The sequence below is a fragment of the Bos indicus genome, chromosome 26 (assembly GCF_029378745.1).
Source record: "Bos indicus isolate NIAB-ARS_2022 breed Sahiwal x Tharparkar chromosome 26, NIAB-ARS_B.indTharparkar_mat_pri_1.0, whole genome shotgun sequence".
In the NCBI taxonomy this organism is placed as follows: domain Eukaryota; kingdom Metazoa; phylum Chordata; class Mammalia; order Artiodactyla; family Bovidae; genus Bos; species Bos indicus.
In genome coordinates, this window is record NC_091785.1 from 6,385,512 (window position 1) to 6,399,101 (window position 13,590).

Genomic DNA, 13,590 nt, shown 5'->3' on the forward strand with positions numbered 1-13,590 from the left:
GCCTTTCTTTGGGATTGGAATGAAAACTGACCTTTTCCAGTCCTGTGGCCACTGCTGAGTTTTCCAAATTTGCTGGTATATTGAGTGCAGCACTTTCACAGCATCATCTTTCAGGATTTGAAAGAGCTCAACTGGAATTCCATCACCTCCACTAGCTTTGTTCATAGTGTTGCTTTCTAAAGCCAGCTTGGCTTCACATTCCAGCATGTCTGGCTCTAAATGAGTGATCACACCATTGTGATTATCTGGGTCGTGAAGATCTTTTTTTTTCCAGTTCTTCTGTGTATTCTTGCCACCTCTTCTTAATATCTTTTGCTTCTGTTAGGTCCATACCATTTGTGTCCTTTATCGAGCCCATCTTGGCATGAAATGTTCCCTTGGTATTTCTAATTTTCTTGAAGAGATCTCTAGTCTTTCCCATTCTGTTGTTTTCCTCTATTTCTTTGCATTGATCACTGAGGAAGGCTTTCTTATTTCTTCTTGCTATTCTTTGGAACTCTGCATTCAGATGCTTATATCTTTCCTTTTTTCCTTTGCTTTTCACTTCTCTTCTTTCACAGCTATTTGTAAGGCCTCCCCAGACAGCCATTTTGCTTTTTTGCATTTCTTTTTCATGGGGATGGTCTTGATCCCTGTCTCCTGTACAATGTCACAAACCTCATTCCATAATTCATCAGGCACTCTATCTATCAGATCTAGTCCCTTAAATCTATTTCTCACTCCCACTGTATAATCATAAGGGATTTGATTTAGGTCATACCTGAATGGTCTAGTGGTTTTCCCTACTTTCTTCAATTTAAGTCTGAATTTGGCAATAAGGAGTTCATGATCTGAGCCACAGTCAGTTCCTGGTCTTGTTTTTGTTGACTGTATAGAGCTTCTCCATCTTTGGCTGCAAGAACATAATCAATCTGATTTCAGTGTGGACCATCTGGTGATGTCCATGTGTAGAGTCTTCTCTTGTATTGTTGGAAGAGGTGTTTGCTATGACCAGTGCGTTCTCTTGGCAAAACTGTATTAGCCTTTGCCCTGCTTCATTCCGTATTCCAAGGGAAAATTTGCCTGTTGCTCCAGGTGTTTCTTGACTTCCTACTTTTGCATTCCAGTCCCCTATAATGAAAAGGACATCTTTTTTGGGTGTTAGTTCTAAAAGCTCTTGTAGGTCTTCATAGAACCGTTCAACTTCAGCTTCTTCAGCATTACTGGTTGGGGCATAGACTTGGATTACTGTGATATTGAATGGTTTGCCTTGGAAACTGACAGAGATCATTCTGTCGTTTTGAGACTGCATCCAAGTACTGCATTTTGGACTCTTTTGTTGACCATGATGGCCACTCCATTTCTTCTAAGGGATTCCTGCCCGCAGTAGTAGATATAATGGTCATCTGAGTTAAATTCACCCATTCCAGTCCATTTTAGTTCCCTGATTCCTAGAATGTCAACGTTCACTCTTGCCATCTCCTGTTTGACCACTTCCAATTTGCCTTGATTCATGGACCTGACATTCCAGGTTCCTATGCAATATTGCTCTTTACAGCATTGGACCTTGCTTCTCTCACCAGTCACATCCACAGCTGGGTATTGTTTTTGCTTTGGCTCCATCCCTTCATTCTTTCTGGAGTTATTTCTCCACTGATCTCCAGTAGCATATTGGGCACCTACTGACGCAGGGAGTTCCTCTTTTTTTTTGCCTTTCATACTGTTCATGGGGTTCTGAAGGCAAGAATACTGAAGTGGTTTGCCATTCCCTTCTCCAGTGGACCACATTCTGTCAGATCTCTCCACCATGACCCACCTATCTTGGGTTGCCCCAGGGGCATGGCTTAGTTTCATTGAGTTACACAAAGCTGTGGTCCTAGTGTGATTAGATTGACTAGTTTTCTGTGAGTATGGTTTCAGTGTGCTTGCCCTCTGATGCCCTCTTGCAACACCTACCATCTTACTTGGGTTTCTCTTACCTTGGGCATGGGGTATCTCTTCACAGCTGCTCCAGCAAAGCGCAGCCGCTGCTCCTTACCTTGGACGAGGGGTATCTCCTCACCGCCGCCCTTCCTGACCTTCAACGTGGGATAGCTCCTCTAGGCTCTCCTGTGCCCACGCAGCCACCGCTCCTTGGAAGTGGGGTTGCTCCTCCCGGCAGCCACCCATGGCCTCGGGCGTAGGGGCGTGGGGTAGCTCCTCCTGGTAGCCGCCCCTGACCTCGGAAGTAGGGTAGCTCTTCCAGGCCACCGCCCCTGACCTCGGACTTCGGTAGGTCTTCTCCGCGGTTCCTGCGCCTTTGCAGCCTGGCACTCTCGGCCGCTGCCCCGACCTCGGACGTGGGGTAGCTCCTCTCAGCCAGGCTTAGTGCGCCGGTCGCAGCCGCCCACGCTTAGTGTGCTGGTCGCAGCCGCCCGGGCTTGTATTTTGCCTGCAACACTGCCCTAATTTCTCCTCCTCATGCCCCTCCCTTAGGCAAGTCTCTTAAAATCATGGATAAGCATGCTCCATGCCTGCTGCAACTGTGCCCCTGGCCAAGATCCGAGACTCAGAAAGAATATATGGTCTGACTTAAACTCACAATCATGAGCCCAAACCGTATCTTCTGGTTCCAAATTTCATACTGTACTGTTTTCAGATGGGGTTGCCCAAGAACACTGCTTCCCACAGTAGGAAGACTATTGTGCCACCATTCTGAAGGCAATGAAGGCTTTGTCTTTAGCAGACTGCTGTGATGAGCTGAATGTCATGCCTTCTGAGTGTGGATCAGAAGACACCATACCATTACACAGGCATGGCAGTGTTGTCCTGGTTCACAGATGAAGAAACAGGATCTGAAGGAGATGGAACTTGGCCAAAGTCATATAGCCAGGAAGTGGCAGAGCTGGGATTCCATCCCACTAGGGACAGGAGTATAGAAGGGCAGGAAGTCCTTCTAGAGATCAAAGAGGCAGCATCATTGTCTTTGTGGAGGTGCCAGAGTAGAGGCAGTGCTGGGAAGGGCTTAAGGTCCAGAACAAATACATGCAGTGATCTTATCTATGAAGCAAAGTGCAGACTGGACAGTTGGGACTCAAGGAGGTGGAGAGGGCATCTCCTGATAGAAAAGGCCTCCTGGAGACTGTGGAAATGAGATGAGACTCACAGCTGTAGCCAGAACAGTGGCTCAACTTTCAGATTGACTCTCATCCAGATGTCTATCCCTTCCCAGCACAGTTCCAGGAAGCTTCGTGACCTCTGGACTAAGTGTTCAATGCAAACAAATACAGTGATCAAAGCCAGCACCTCCAGTCCTCTACCTCATTCAACCTCCTGCCACTTTGGAGTAGGAACAAGGGGAAAGTCTGGATGCTGAAGAATAAGGGAGACACACGAACAAGTTGCCAGCAGACGGTTTTAAGCTCTGGATCTCTTAGTCTCTGCCCTTTGCTTCAGGCATCTGGCTCTTTACCACCCTGGACATTTTTTCAGTTCTATGGAATGGGTCAGCAGGAAGTAAGGAAATGAGACCTTTCATTAGCCAAGGACAGGCTAGTTGGAAGGATCTGGTGGGCAGGGGAGGAGGGGGAAGTCTCATGCATATTTCTTGTGGTGTTTGGAGGCCTCTACCACACCCTCACCACATGGCTCGGCAACTTCTATTTGAAACTCTTATGATGGGTTCCCTCACCACCCTAAAAGGACATTTTATGACAGCTCTATTAGAAATGTCCAGAATTGAATAGATGTTGCTTCAGAGTTATTGCTCTATCCTTCTTGACCACTGGCAGATAATTCAAGCCATCCACTTACAAGGTATCCATTATATCTCCTTTAGTCAGTAGAATGACACTCAGACATTCAAGTCAGAAATGTGTGTGCCCAAACAAATTTATTTTTCTGCTATTTCACACTCAACCAATTCCTAAGCTCTGTCAATTATACATTACGGATGTTTCTCAAATGTATCCAGTTTCTTGATCTAATTTCTTTTACCCTGATTCTGGCCACCATCATCTGTCATTTAGGTGGTAGTGAGAATGGCATCACCGATGCCATGAACATGAACCTGGGCAAACTCTGGGGGATGGTGAGGGACAGGGAGGCCTGGCATGCTGAAGTCCACGGGGTCACAAGGAGCTGGACACGACTGGGCAACTGAACAACAGCAGCAAAGTACTTCCTTGCAGGTCATCGAAAAAACAGTTTCATGCTCTCCAATCATTCTCCATATTTTAGTCAAAACAAGATTTGAAAATTCAACTGTGATCCTTCCTCTCCTATTGGAGTTTCTCTAATGACCTTTGGTTGGAGGTCCAAAGTCTTACAGTTTGTAAGTCATATCATCAATCGGCTTATGCCTTATCTCTCACCATTTGGTTCCACACTATAAGACCAATAAGACTAACTAATATTATCCTTGGGAACTTGGCCTACTTTTTCTCACTTTCAAGCCATTGCACAGACTATTCCCATTGTGAAGTTTGGACAAAGCACTGAATGAAGCAAGGATAGTCTTTAGATCACCCACAACTTCCTTAAGACTCCCTCTGGAAACTTTTTCATCTGAAATCATTTTAGTCTCATAGACAAGTTGAAGAAATCATAATGAAAAGTCTCAGGTGCTCTTCCTCCATCATTCACCAATGGTAGGATCTAACATATCAGAGTACAAGTATCAAAACCTGCAAGCTGACATCAAAACAATACAATATGGGTTTTACTTGCATTTAACCATTATTTATCTGAATTCCTTTTTTCTTGGTGTTTAGTTCTATGAAATGCTATTGCCATGATAGGTTTGTCTAATCATCACAATTAAGACAGAACTAGTCCATCACCCACAATGAAACTTTCTTGTTCGGCATCTTTATCTTCTCCCTGAAGCCCTATTCCCTGCCAACTGCTGATATGGTCTTCCTTATTTAATTGTGCCATTTCAAGAATATTATATGAAAAGAATAATACAGTCTATAAACTTCCAAGTTTATATTGATTTTACTTAGCATAGTATCTTTGAAATTCACCCAAGTTATTGTATTAATTGCTGCTTTTTTTCCTGTGAATTTTCCGTGGTTTATTTATCCATTTGCTTGTTGAAGGATAACTGGGTAATTCCCAGGGTCTTTTTTTATTTGCTATTAAAAATGATGTTTCCAAAATGTGTTATTTACACATATTTATTTTTTAAACTTAGGAAGGAAATTCTGATACATTTCATAACATGGATGAACCTTGAAGGCATTAAGACAAGTGAAATAAGTCAGTCAAAAAAAGACAAATCCTGTATGATCCCACTTATATAAGACACCTAGAGTAGCCAAGCTCATAGAGACAAAAACAAAACAGCAGTCACCACGGGTTGGGGCTGACCTTGGGGTTGGAAATAGGGAAATACTGTTTAATAGATACAGAGTTTCAGTTTGGGATAATAAGTCCATTCACTTTGTGAATGGACTTAACACTGCCAAACTGTACACCTAATAATGGTCAAAATGGTAAAATTGTATGTTGTTTACACTTACCAGAATAAAAGCTAGAAAAGTAAAGTGAATGGATAGAATACAACATCATGGAATATAAGAAATATTAAAAAAATAAAGTTAAGATGATAGAGAGCAGGACCACTTAAAGTAGTCAACACAGGTTTCTCTGAGGCAGGAACATTTCAATAGAAGAGAAAGAGCCAGCCAGTGACATGACAAAGGACATTCAGCCTGGGTGAAGACCAAGTCCAGAGCCTGAGACAGGGGTGGTCTTGGTGTGTCAAGAGCAGCAGGGTGTTTGCTGCGCCTTCATGGATGAGTGTCTGTGCACGTCTGCGTGTGTGTGTATGGTTAGTATGCACGAGCATGAGTGCATTCATAGGTATCTTTATGTTTCTCTGTTGAAGACATGAATCTTGAACATAATTAACCATGTGAACCAACTCACATTGGCCCAGAAATGAGAACTGTCAAAATACTGACAATTTGAAGTGGGAATTGTGCAGTATCAAAGAAAACTGCCACCCAGCACTGTACCAGAAGCCCCTGGGAAATCCTTCTAAGAAGAATTAATCTGGGGTTGAAGGCCAGGCAGGCCCATGTTGTCCCTGTCCACCAGGCTGATTGGACCTTGTATTGCCAAGCCCAGCCTCCTCCCTTACCCTAAGGCATCTGCCAGCACCCTGCTAGAGGGCCAGTTTCCTTGTGACTATATCCCTGATCTGCAGAAGCCCTGGTGAGTACTTTGGTAAATGGATCTGGGGTCCTGGGTCATATAGTTAGCGCTTTGACTTGATCTTATAAGGCCTATAAGAGACTTTCTGGAGTGGGGGGAGGTGGGGAGAGGGCAAGTAGAAGCCATGCTGGAGTGTCTCTTTCTCTTCTTATGCTGGGGCATCTGGAACTTTTCTGGATTCACCTGAACATTTGCAAATGAGATTGTACCTTTGTTTTCAAAGAGAGCCAAGAGGGACTAGATCCTGGATCCTGGGCTGCTGAGGTTTCCTGGGGGAGGGACGTCTAGAAAACAACTTTGAAGATCAGATGAAATGTTAGGATTGAAAAATGAGAAGGGTATTCAAGGAATATTGCCAGTGATCTTGACATATAAGAATACCTGCCAGGAAATAGAGAGGGATCTAGCATCCTGCCTGGGCTAAGACAGTGAGAAATTTCCAGAGAAAATTCTCCCCCTGGCAAGTCTTTCTTGCAGTGAGAAACAAACATCAAGAGAAAGCAAACTCAAGTTAGTTGTGGCTGGGTTAGTAACTAGTAGTGACTCTTCCTCCCTGGATCATTAGCTCGCAGCTCAGTGCCTGCCACTGAGTAGATGTTGGTTATCTGGCACTGAGGGCAAAGGACTGTCCAGATATAAGGATGGGATGCAGGTAGCAGTAGGGCCCAAGTGGGAGAAGTGCAAGAGCAAGCTAGGTCTCCATTCACGATTATTCCCTAAGCCAGCAGGCATGAGTCTCTGGCCATGAGTATGCCTATTTGCTCTTGCAGAGGACACAGAGAACATAATCAGAGATTTCTGCAGTAACACCAGAGGACAGGCACTGGTGACTCATTCCTCTCAACAATGCAATTATTTACATCCACCTTTGTTGAAGTATTAATTAACCAGTGTCATTGAAGAATGTATTAATACATTTCCAAATTCCCAGTTTGGAGGCCAGGAATGGATTATCCATCTCTACATCACATGTGCCCAGTTAGGTTATAGGTTCAGTAAATACGTGTAGATAAAGAGAACAAGATGAGATAATCTCCCTTGACCTTTCTTACACCAAGGTGAGGATCATGTCGCTGTTTACATCACTTCCTTTTCTTCTCCTGACTGCGGTGACAGCATCTTGTGCAGACACAGAAACAGAGAACTGTGAGAACATCCGGAAGACCTGCCCCGTGATTGCCTGTGGTCCTCCGGGCATCAATGGCATCCCAGGCAAAGATGGGCGTGATGGTGCCAAGGGAGAAAAGGGAGAACCAGGTACAGTTTGGGCTGTTCTTTCTCTGCAACTTTATCTCCCAAAGCAAACTGCCTGGATTGGGAGGAGGGTAATGTATGCATGCTGCTTGTATTACTCTCAACCACATATTATCATTTGAAACAGAGATACGGCTCTGATTCTGGCATCCCAGACTCTCACACAGGAACTGCTGACACCTGGTGGTCCTGCCGGCTCAGGGAGTTGACCCTCAAGACATCCCATGGGACATAGGAGGCCTTTCTTCTATGATCCTTACAAACAGCAGCTCAGAAAAGTTAACCCTAGCTCAGTGTCTCCTTTCCCCTGGGAAGGGATTGGGCATCATATTTTTTTGAGAAATAGAGAGGAACACAAATATTGAGTCGTGTTTCCTTTTTCCTCCAACAGGTCAAGGACTCAGAGGCTCGCAGGGCCCTCCTGGAAAGATGGGGCCTCAAGGAACGCCAGGGATCCCTGGGATACCAGGACCAATAGGCCAAAAAGGAGACCCTGGAGAAAATATGGGTAAGGAGTTTACTTTAGCAAGGGCCAGGCTGAAGTCCCCTGGGGTCTGTGGGCTCAAGTATCATGTGGGACATGCCCCTTCTGCTGCTTCCTGGGGAGATGCCCAACTCTGCTTCCTGACTAAGCAGCCTCCAGCTTCTCTAGGTTACTTAGAGCCTCAGGGGTTCCTATCAATTCCTGAATACAGAGTCACAAACCGTTCAGAGCCAAACCCTCGCCAGATGCCTGCTGGAGGATCTGAGCCCTGGATATCCTTCAACTGAAACAATTTGGTCCAAAAGGGAGAATATATGCATTGGGCTTATTATGCCTATTTTCACAAGAGTGGTAGATACATGGTATGTCAATTATCTCTTACTTCATGAGAAACAACACACAGCCATTTATTTAAATCAAAATTCTGTGAATCAAATAATTTCTTTGCTGGTCTCAGCTGGACTCACTCATGTGTGGTCTCACATACTTGTTGGCTATCATGCGCCTGTCAGCTGGAGTGATGAAGGTGCCTGAGCCATGGGTCTCTCATCCTCCAGTTGACTCACCTGGCCTTAATCACACAGAGGTGATTACAGGATTCAGACGAAAAGGAAGAGCGGAAGGTTAAGGCCTCCTTAAGACTTGGGATACATACACTATTGCTTCCGCCACACCGTATTGGTCAACACAAGTCCCAAGGCCGGCTCAGATTCAAGGAGTGGGGAATAGACTCCATTTCCTCAGAGAAGCTGTGTCATATCCAAGTCATTTTTGCCATCTACTACACATAGCTTGTCTCATGCCCTCCCCCATGGATAATGGACAACTCACAGAAATCCTAGTTTACTGATTAACAGGACAAACTCAGGGAAAAACAAACAACAAAATGAATAAAAACAAAACATCGCCAAAGATGAAACTCTGTAGACTTTACAGTCAGGATTCACCAGCTCATAATAATTCTTCCATCAGTTTGTTCCACAATTTTGTCCATGATAGAGCTATTTGTTTGGAGAAATAAAACAATTAGTGACTAGCTTGGCATGTGGAGAGCTATAATGCTATTAACAGATCAACAGGGAGTGTATGTATGTGTATGTGTGTGGGAATGTATGTGTCTATAAAGTGTCTTCACATACATTCAACAGATGAAGAGTCATGTTTTGGGTTAGATGGAAATAAAGACAATTTTCCTTCTTTTTGCTTCTTGATATTTTTCATTTTTTTTCAAAGAGCAAATATCAATATAAAATAAACTTTTAATTTTATTTATTTATTTTTTTTAGTTTCAAAAGGTACCCTACCCCCTTATAGTTCTAAGATAACTTTTTAACAACACTCTTTCACTTAATTTTCTAGGTGACTATATTAGCCTGGCTACTTCAGAAAGAGCAACTCTACAATCTGAATTGAACCAGATCAAAAACTGTAAGCCTTCTCTCTTTTCAGGCAGCTTGAAGTTTGGTAAAGTGAAAGACAACATTTACTGAATATATTTAATTTTCTAGTACCTGGATAGCTGTCTATTCATATTCTGATTTCATGAAATCCTCACAACTTTTGGTAGAAATGAAGGCAAAGAAAAAGTACATAATTTGCTCAAAAGCATAGAACTAATGAGTAGCAGAGCAACTTATAAACTTTAGTCAGTCTGATACCAGAGAGGGCTACCCAGGAAGCTCAGTGGTAAACATTCCATCTGCCAATGCAGGAGATGTAGGAGACGCAGGTTTGATCCCTGGGTTGGGAAGATCGCCTGGAGTAGGAAATGGCAACCCACTTCAGTATTCTTGCCTGGAAAATTCCATGGACAGAGGAGCCCGGCGGGTTGCAATCCATGGGGCCTCAAAGAGTCAGACACAGCTGACCAAATGAGCATCCATGCATGCTAATACCAGAGACCCCAATTCTGCTTCTTTATATCACAGTGTACAGTGTACACACAGGTCACTGAAAATGGGCCAAACCTCTCTCCCTTTGTTATGCTGGTCCTGAGAACTGGCAATGGGTTTAACCTGTTACTTGCCCTGAGACAAATATTCTAAGACATTTACATTCATTTATGTTACTATTGGGTTAAAACTTAGAACTCTGAATTATGTGTGTTCTAGAATATGGTCCAAAGAGACAAAGGCCTTTGTTCCAGCCCATCTGTTCAGATCAGGGCTGCTAGACTTAACCAGAAAAAAGCTTACTGAGTTAAATCTGAATTTCAGGTAAACAACAGCAATTTTTTTATTTTTTTGGTATATGTATATCCTAAAAACTGCATATGAGATCTTTAAACTAAAATTTTTTTAAATCCACTGCTTTTCTATAATTCAAATGCAACTACCATATTTTATGTGGCATCTGTACTATAGACACTTTCATCCAGAAAAATATCTTGGGCTGGACTTAGAAACAAACCATGTCATCTATATTTTCCCATTTTAGGGCTAATCTTCTCTCTGGGCAAAAGAGTTGGGAAGAAGGCATTTTTTACCAATGGTAAAAAGATGCCTTTTAATGAAGTGAAGACTCTGTGTGCACAGTTCCAGGGCCGTGTGGCCACCCCTATGAATGCTGAAGAAAACAGGGCCCTCAAGGATTTAGTCACTGAAGAGGCCTTCCTGGGCATCACAGATCAGGAGACTGAAGGCAAATTTGTGGATCTGACAGGAAAGGGGGTGACCTACCAAAACTGGAATGATGGCGAGCCTAACAACACTTCTCCTGGGGAGCACTGTGTGACACTTCTGTCGGACGGCACATGGAATGACATCGCTTGTTCCGCCTCCTTTTTGACCGTCTGTGAATTCTCTCTCTGAGGGAGCATGAGCCTAAAGTCCTCCTGTTCCTTTACTCATCTCATGGGCCCACAACCTGGTTTGGAGGATAAATCTATGTCAATTTCACACACCCAGTACTGAGTTGCTCTTTTGTGGGGAAACAGAGACAATAAGAATGGATTGAGAATGATGAGATGTGGAACTGAAAAGCGTGAAGAGACTTATAGTGGTGTAAGAGTTTCTGGTTCAGACCCAGTCACTAATAATAATCATTTCAGGAACAACAAAATAATGGTAGTAATAGTAGCAACAGCAGTAATAGTGGGAGTACTAATAACATATTTTAAAATGTTTACTATGAGTCAGACATTACATGTAAGATTATACATTAAGTATCTAATTTAACTAGGCTGTTCATTTTTGTTTGAGACTATGAAGAAAGCTGAACACTGAAGAACTGATGGTTTTGAACTGTGGTGTTGGAGAAGACTCTTAAGAGTCCCTTGGACTGCAAGGAGATCCAACCAGTCCATCTTAAAGGAGATCAGTCCTAGGTGTTCATTGGAAGGACTGAAGTTGAAGCTGAAACTCCAATACTTTGGCCACCTGATGCAAAGAGCTGACTCATTTGAAAAGACCCTGAAGCTGGGAAAGATTGAGGGCAGGAGGAAAAGGGGACAACAGAGGGCGAGATGGTTGGATGGCGTCACCGACTCAATGGACATAGGTTTGGGTGGACTCCGGGAGTTGGTGATGGACAGGGAGGCTTGGCGTTCATGGGGTCTCAAAGAGTCAGACACGACTGAGTGACTGAATTGAACTGAACTGAATGGTACATGTACTTTGTGCATGTTAAATCATGTGTTTTCTTTAGCTGATAGGTATAACATCAGGCCAGGACGTTAAGCTTGATGTTTATAACATCTTACTAAATTTGAACATTTAAAATCAGTTTCTAAAAAATGTACATTAAAATATCCAACTATGATTGTGTATTTGTTTCTCATTTATTTCTGCCATTTCTTGTTCTCTCTATATTGAAACCATATTAATAATCACCTAAAAATTTAGGATTACTATTTTTTACATCTTTATTCCTCTTTTCATTTTTAAATACCCTCTGTATTCCTAGCAATGTTATTTCACCAATGTTTTTTTAATGAAAGGGCCCTCATCAGCTTTCTTTCGTTTAGTACTCTCATGAGATGTGCCTTCCCATTATGTTACATTCACCTACTTCTGTCCTTATATTTAGAATGTTTCTCTTTTATTAACATATGTTTGGCTCTTTTGAATATCTAATGTGACAATCTACATTGGATTTACAGCTCTATCATTTAACAGCTATGTTATCTTGAGTTCGACTTCTGTTGAAGAGTTTAATTCATATACATTCAATTTAATTATTAATATAACTGGTTCAAATATAGCTTTTTAATTTTTAAAATCAACTCCATTCTTTTTTTACTTATTCCTTCTTTCCTGCCTTATTTTGGATTAATCATATTTATTTCCATCTTATCTATTTGATATTCAGTCAGACACTTGAACACTTTTGGTGATTTTCCTGTGGATTATCATACACACCATTATTGCCTTAGTATTTTGCATCATAAACTAATACTTGACTACTTCCCAAGCAATGCACAAATCTCACGAGAGTTTCACTCCACTTGTTCTCCTCCTGCTTTATATCTGGCTGTTGTTACATATTCATAAACTCCACACTAAATTACTCTTGTCATTGCTGTATGGACAGTTAATATTTTAGGTGTACACTTTCAAGAGATTGTTATACCTTTTTGCAGTTTTTTCACTGAGGATAAGTTTCTTTCAGTGTGAAAAACTTCCATTTTCCATTTGTCACACCTTCCCTAGTGACTCTAAATATTTTGCCAGTTTTTTTTTTTTTTCTCTCCAGCATGTTTCCTCTGCCACACTAAGGTCAGTCTTAACCCCAGAATTGGCAATGTCCCCCAAAGGCACAAGTATTTATCAGTAACTAGATATTGGAAGCATTATTTATAATGTATTAATAGACTTCAGTTTACCTTGTTTTCAGTGCTCTACAGTACTCTGATATGACTAAAATATAATCTTGATTAACTTTTTCTGGCTTTTTCTAATTATTATAGTGGAAGCCACGGCTTTCTGTAACCTACTCTATTTTACCTATAAGCAGAAGCCTTATTATCCACCTAATTCCTGAATCTAGTCTTTACAAAAATTTTATCGAGAATACATCTGAGAGGACTGCTGTAACTATCTACTCTGCCCACTGCTTCTTTCTTTACTATGTTTACAGGAAAGATAACATTTGGATAATATAAAAATCATACTTCCTGTTTTAGCTCCAACATGTAAAGGGTTTGAAAGCCAAACCCCCATTCTCAAAACAAAAGCCAAGAAAGCTACACAAGCATAAAATAAATGACTTTTCTTACATCCTTCAGAGAACTGAATTCACAAGGCAAGCAATCTAAAGATGAAGTTCCCAACCCCATGTAGTAATTCAAGACTGAAAATTTTATTTTAACTTTTCCTGATCTCATTTTTCATTTTCTGATTCTGCTCAGACTGAGCCAGAAGGGTGTCACTGACATCTTGTGGAGCCCGAGTCCTTCTTCAGCAACCTAGCCTAGAGCACTTTAAGAGGACATGGCTCCTCCAACCCTTGCAAGTCAGGACTTTTGACACTCCAAAATGAGTCCCTATCCCTGCTCCACAATTCCACGGTTTGAGAAGTTGGAAAGACATATAAAAAGGTCACAAGCCACACCATCGCTATGAAAGAAAGCATGAAAGCTGCTTTCCACATGAAAGCAGCGACTAAAGGCAGAAACAGAAAAATACAAAAACAGAATACAAATACAAATGAGTTCAGCTCAGTCGCTCAATCGT

At 42.1% G+C, this 13,590-nt stretch overlaps 1 protein-coding gene across 1 annotated transcript; it reads left to right on the plus strand.

Moving 5' to 3' along the window:
* The first annotated feature begins 6,050 nt into the window (after positions 1-6,050).
* On the plus strand, positions 6,051-11,677 carry MBL2 (mannose binding lectin 2). The gene is made up of 5 exons (XM_019953186.2): positions 6,051-6,180; positions 7,239-7,437; positions 7,826-7,942; positions 9,278-9,346; positions 10,355-11,677. Exons 2-5 carry the CDS (start codon positions 7,248-7,250, stop codon positions 10,726-10,728), a joined length of 750 nt encoding a protein of 249 aa, XP_019808745.2. The 5' UTR covers positions 6,051-6,180; positions 7,239-7,247; the 3' UTR covers positions 10,729-11,677.
* Positions 11,678-13,590: the final 1,913 nt, after the last annotated feature.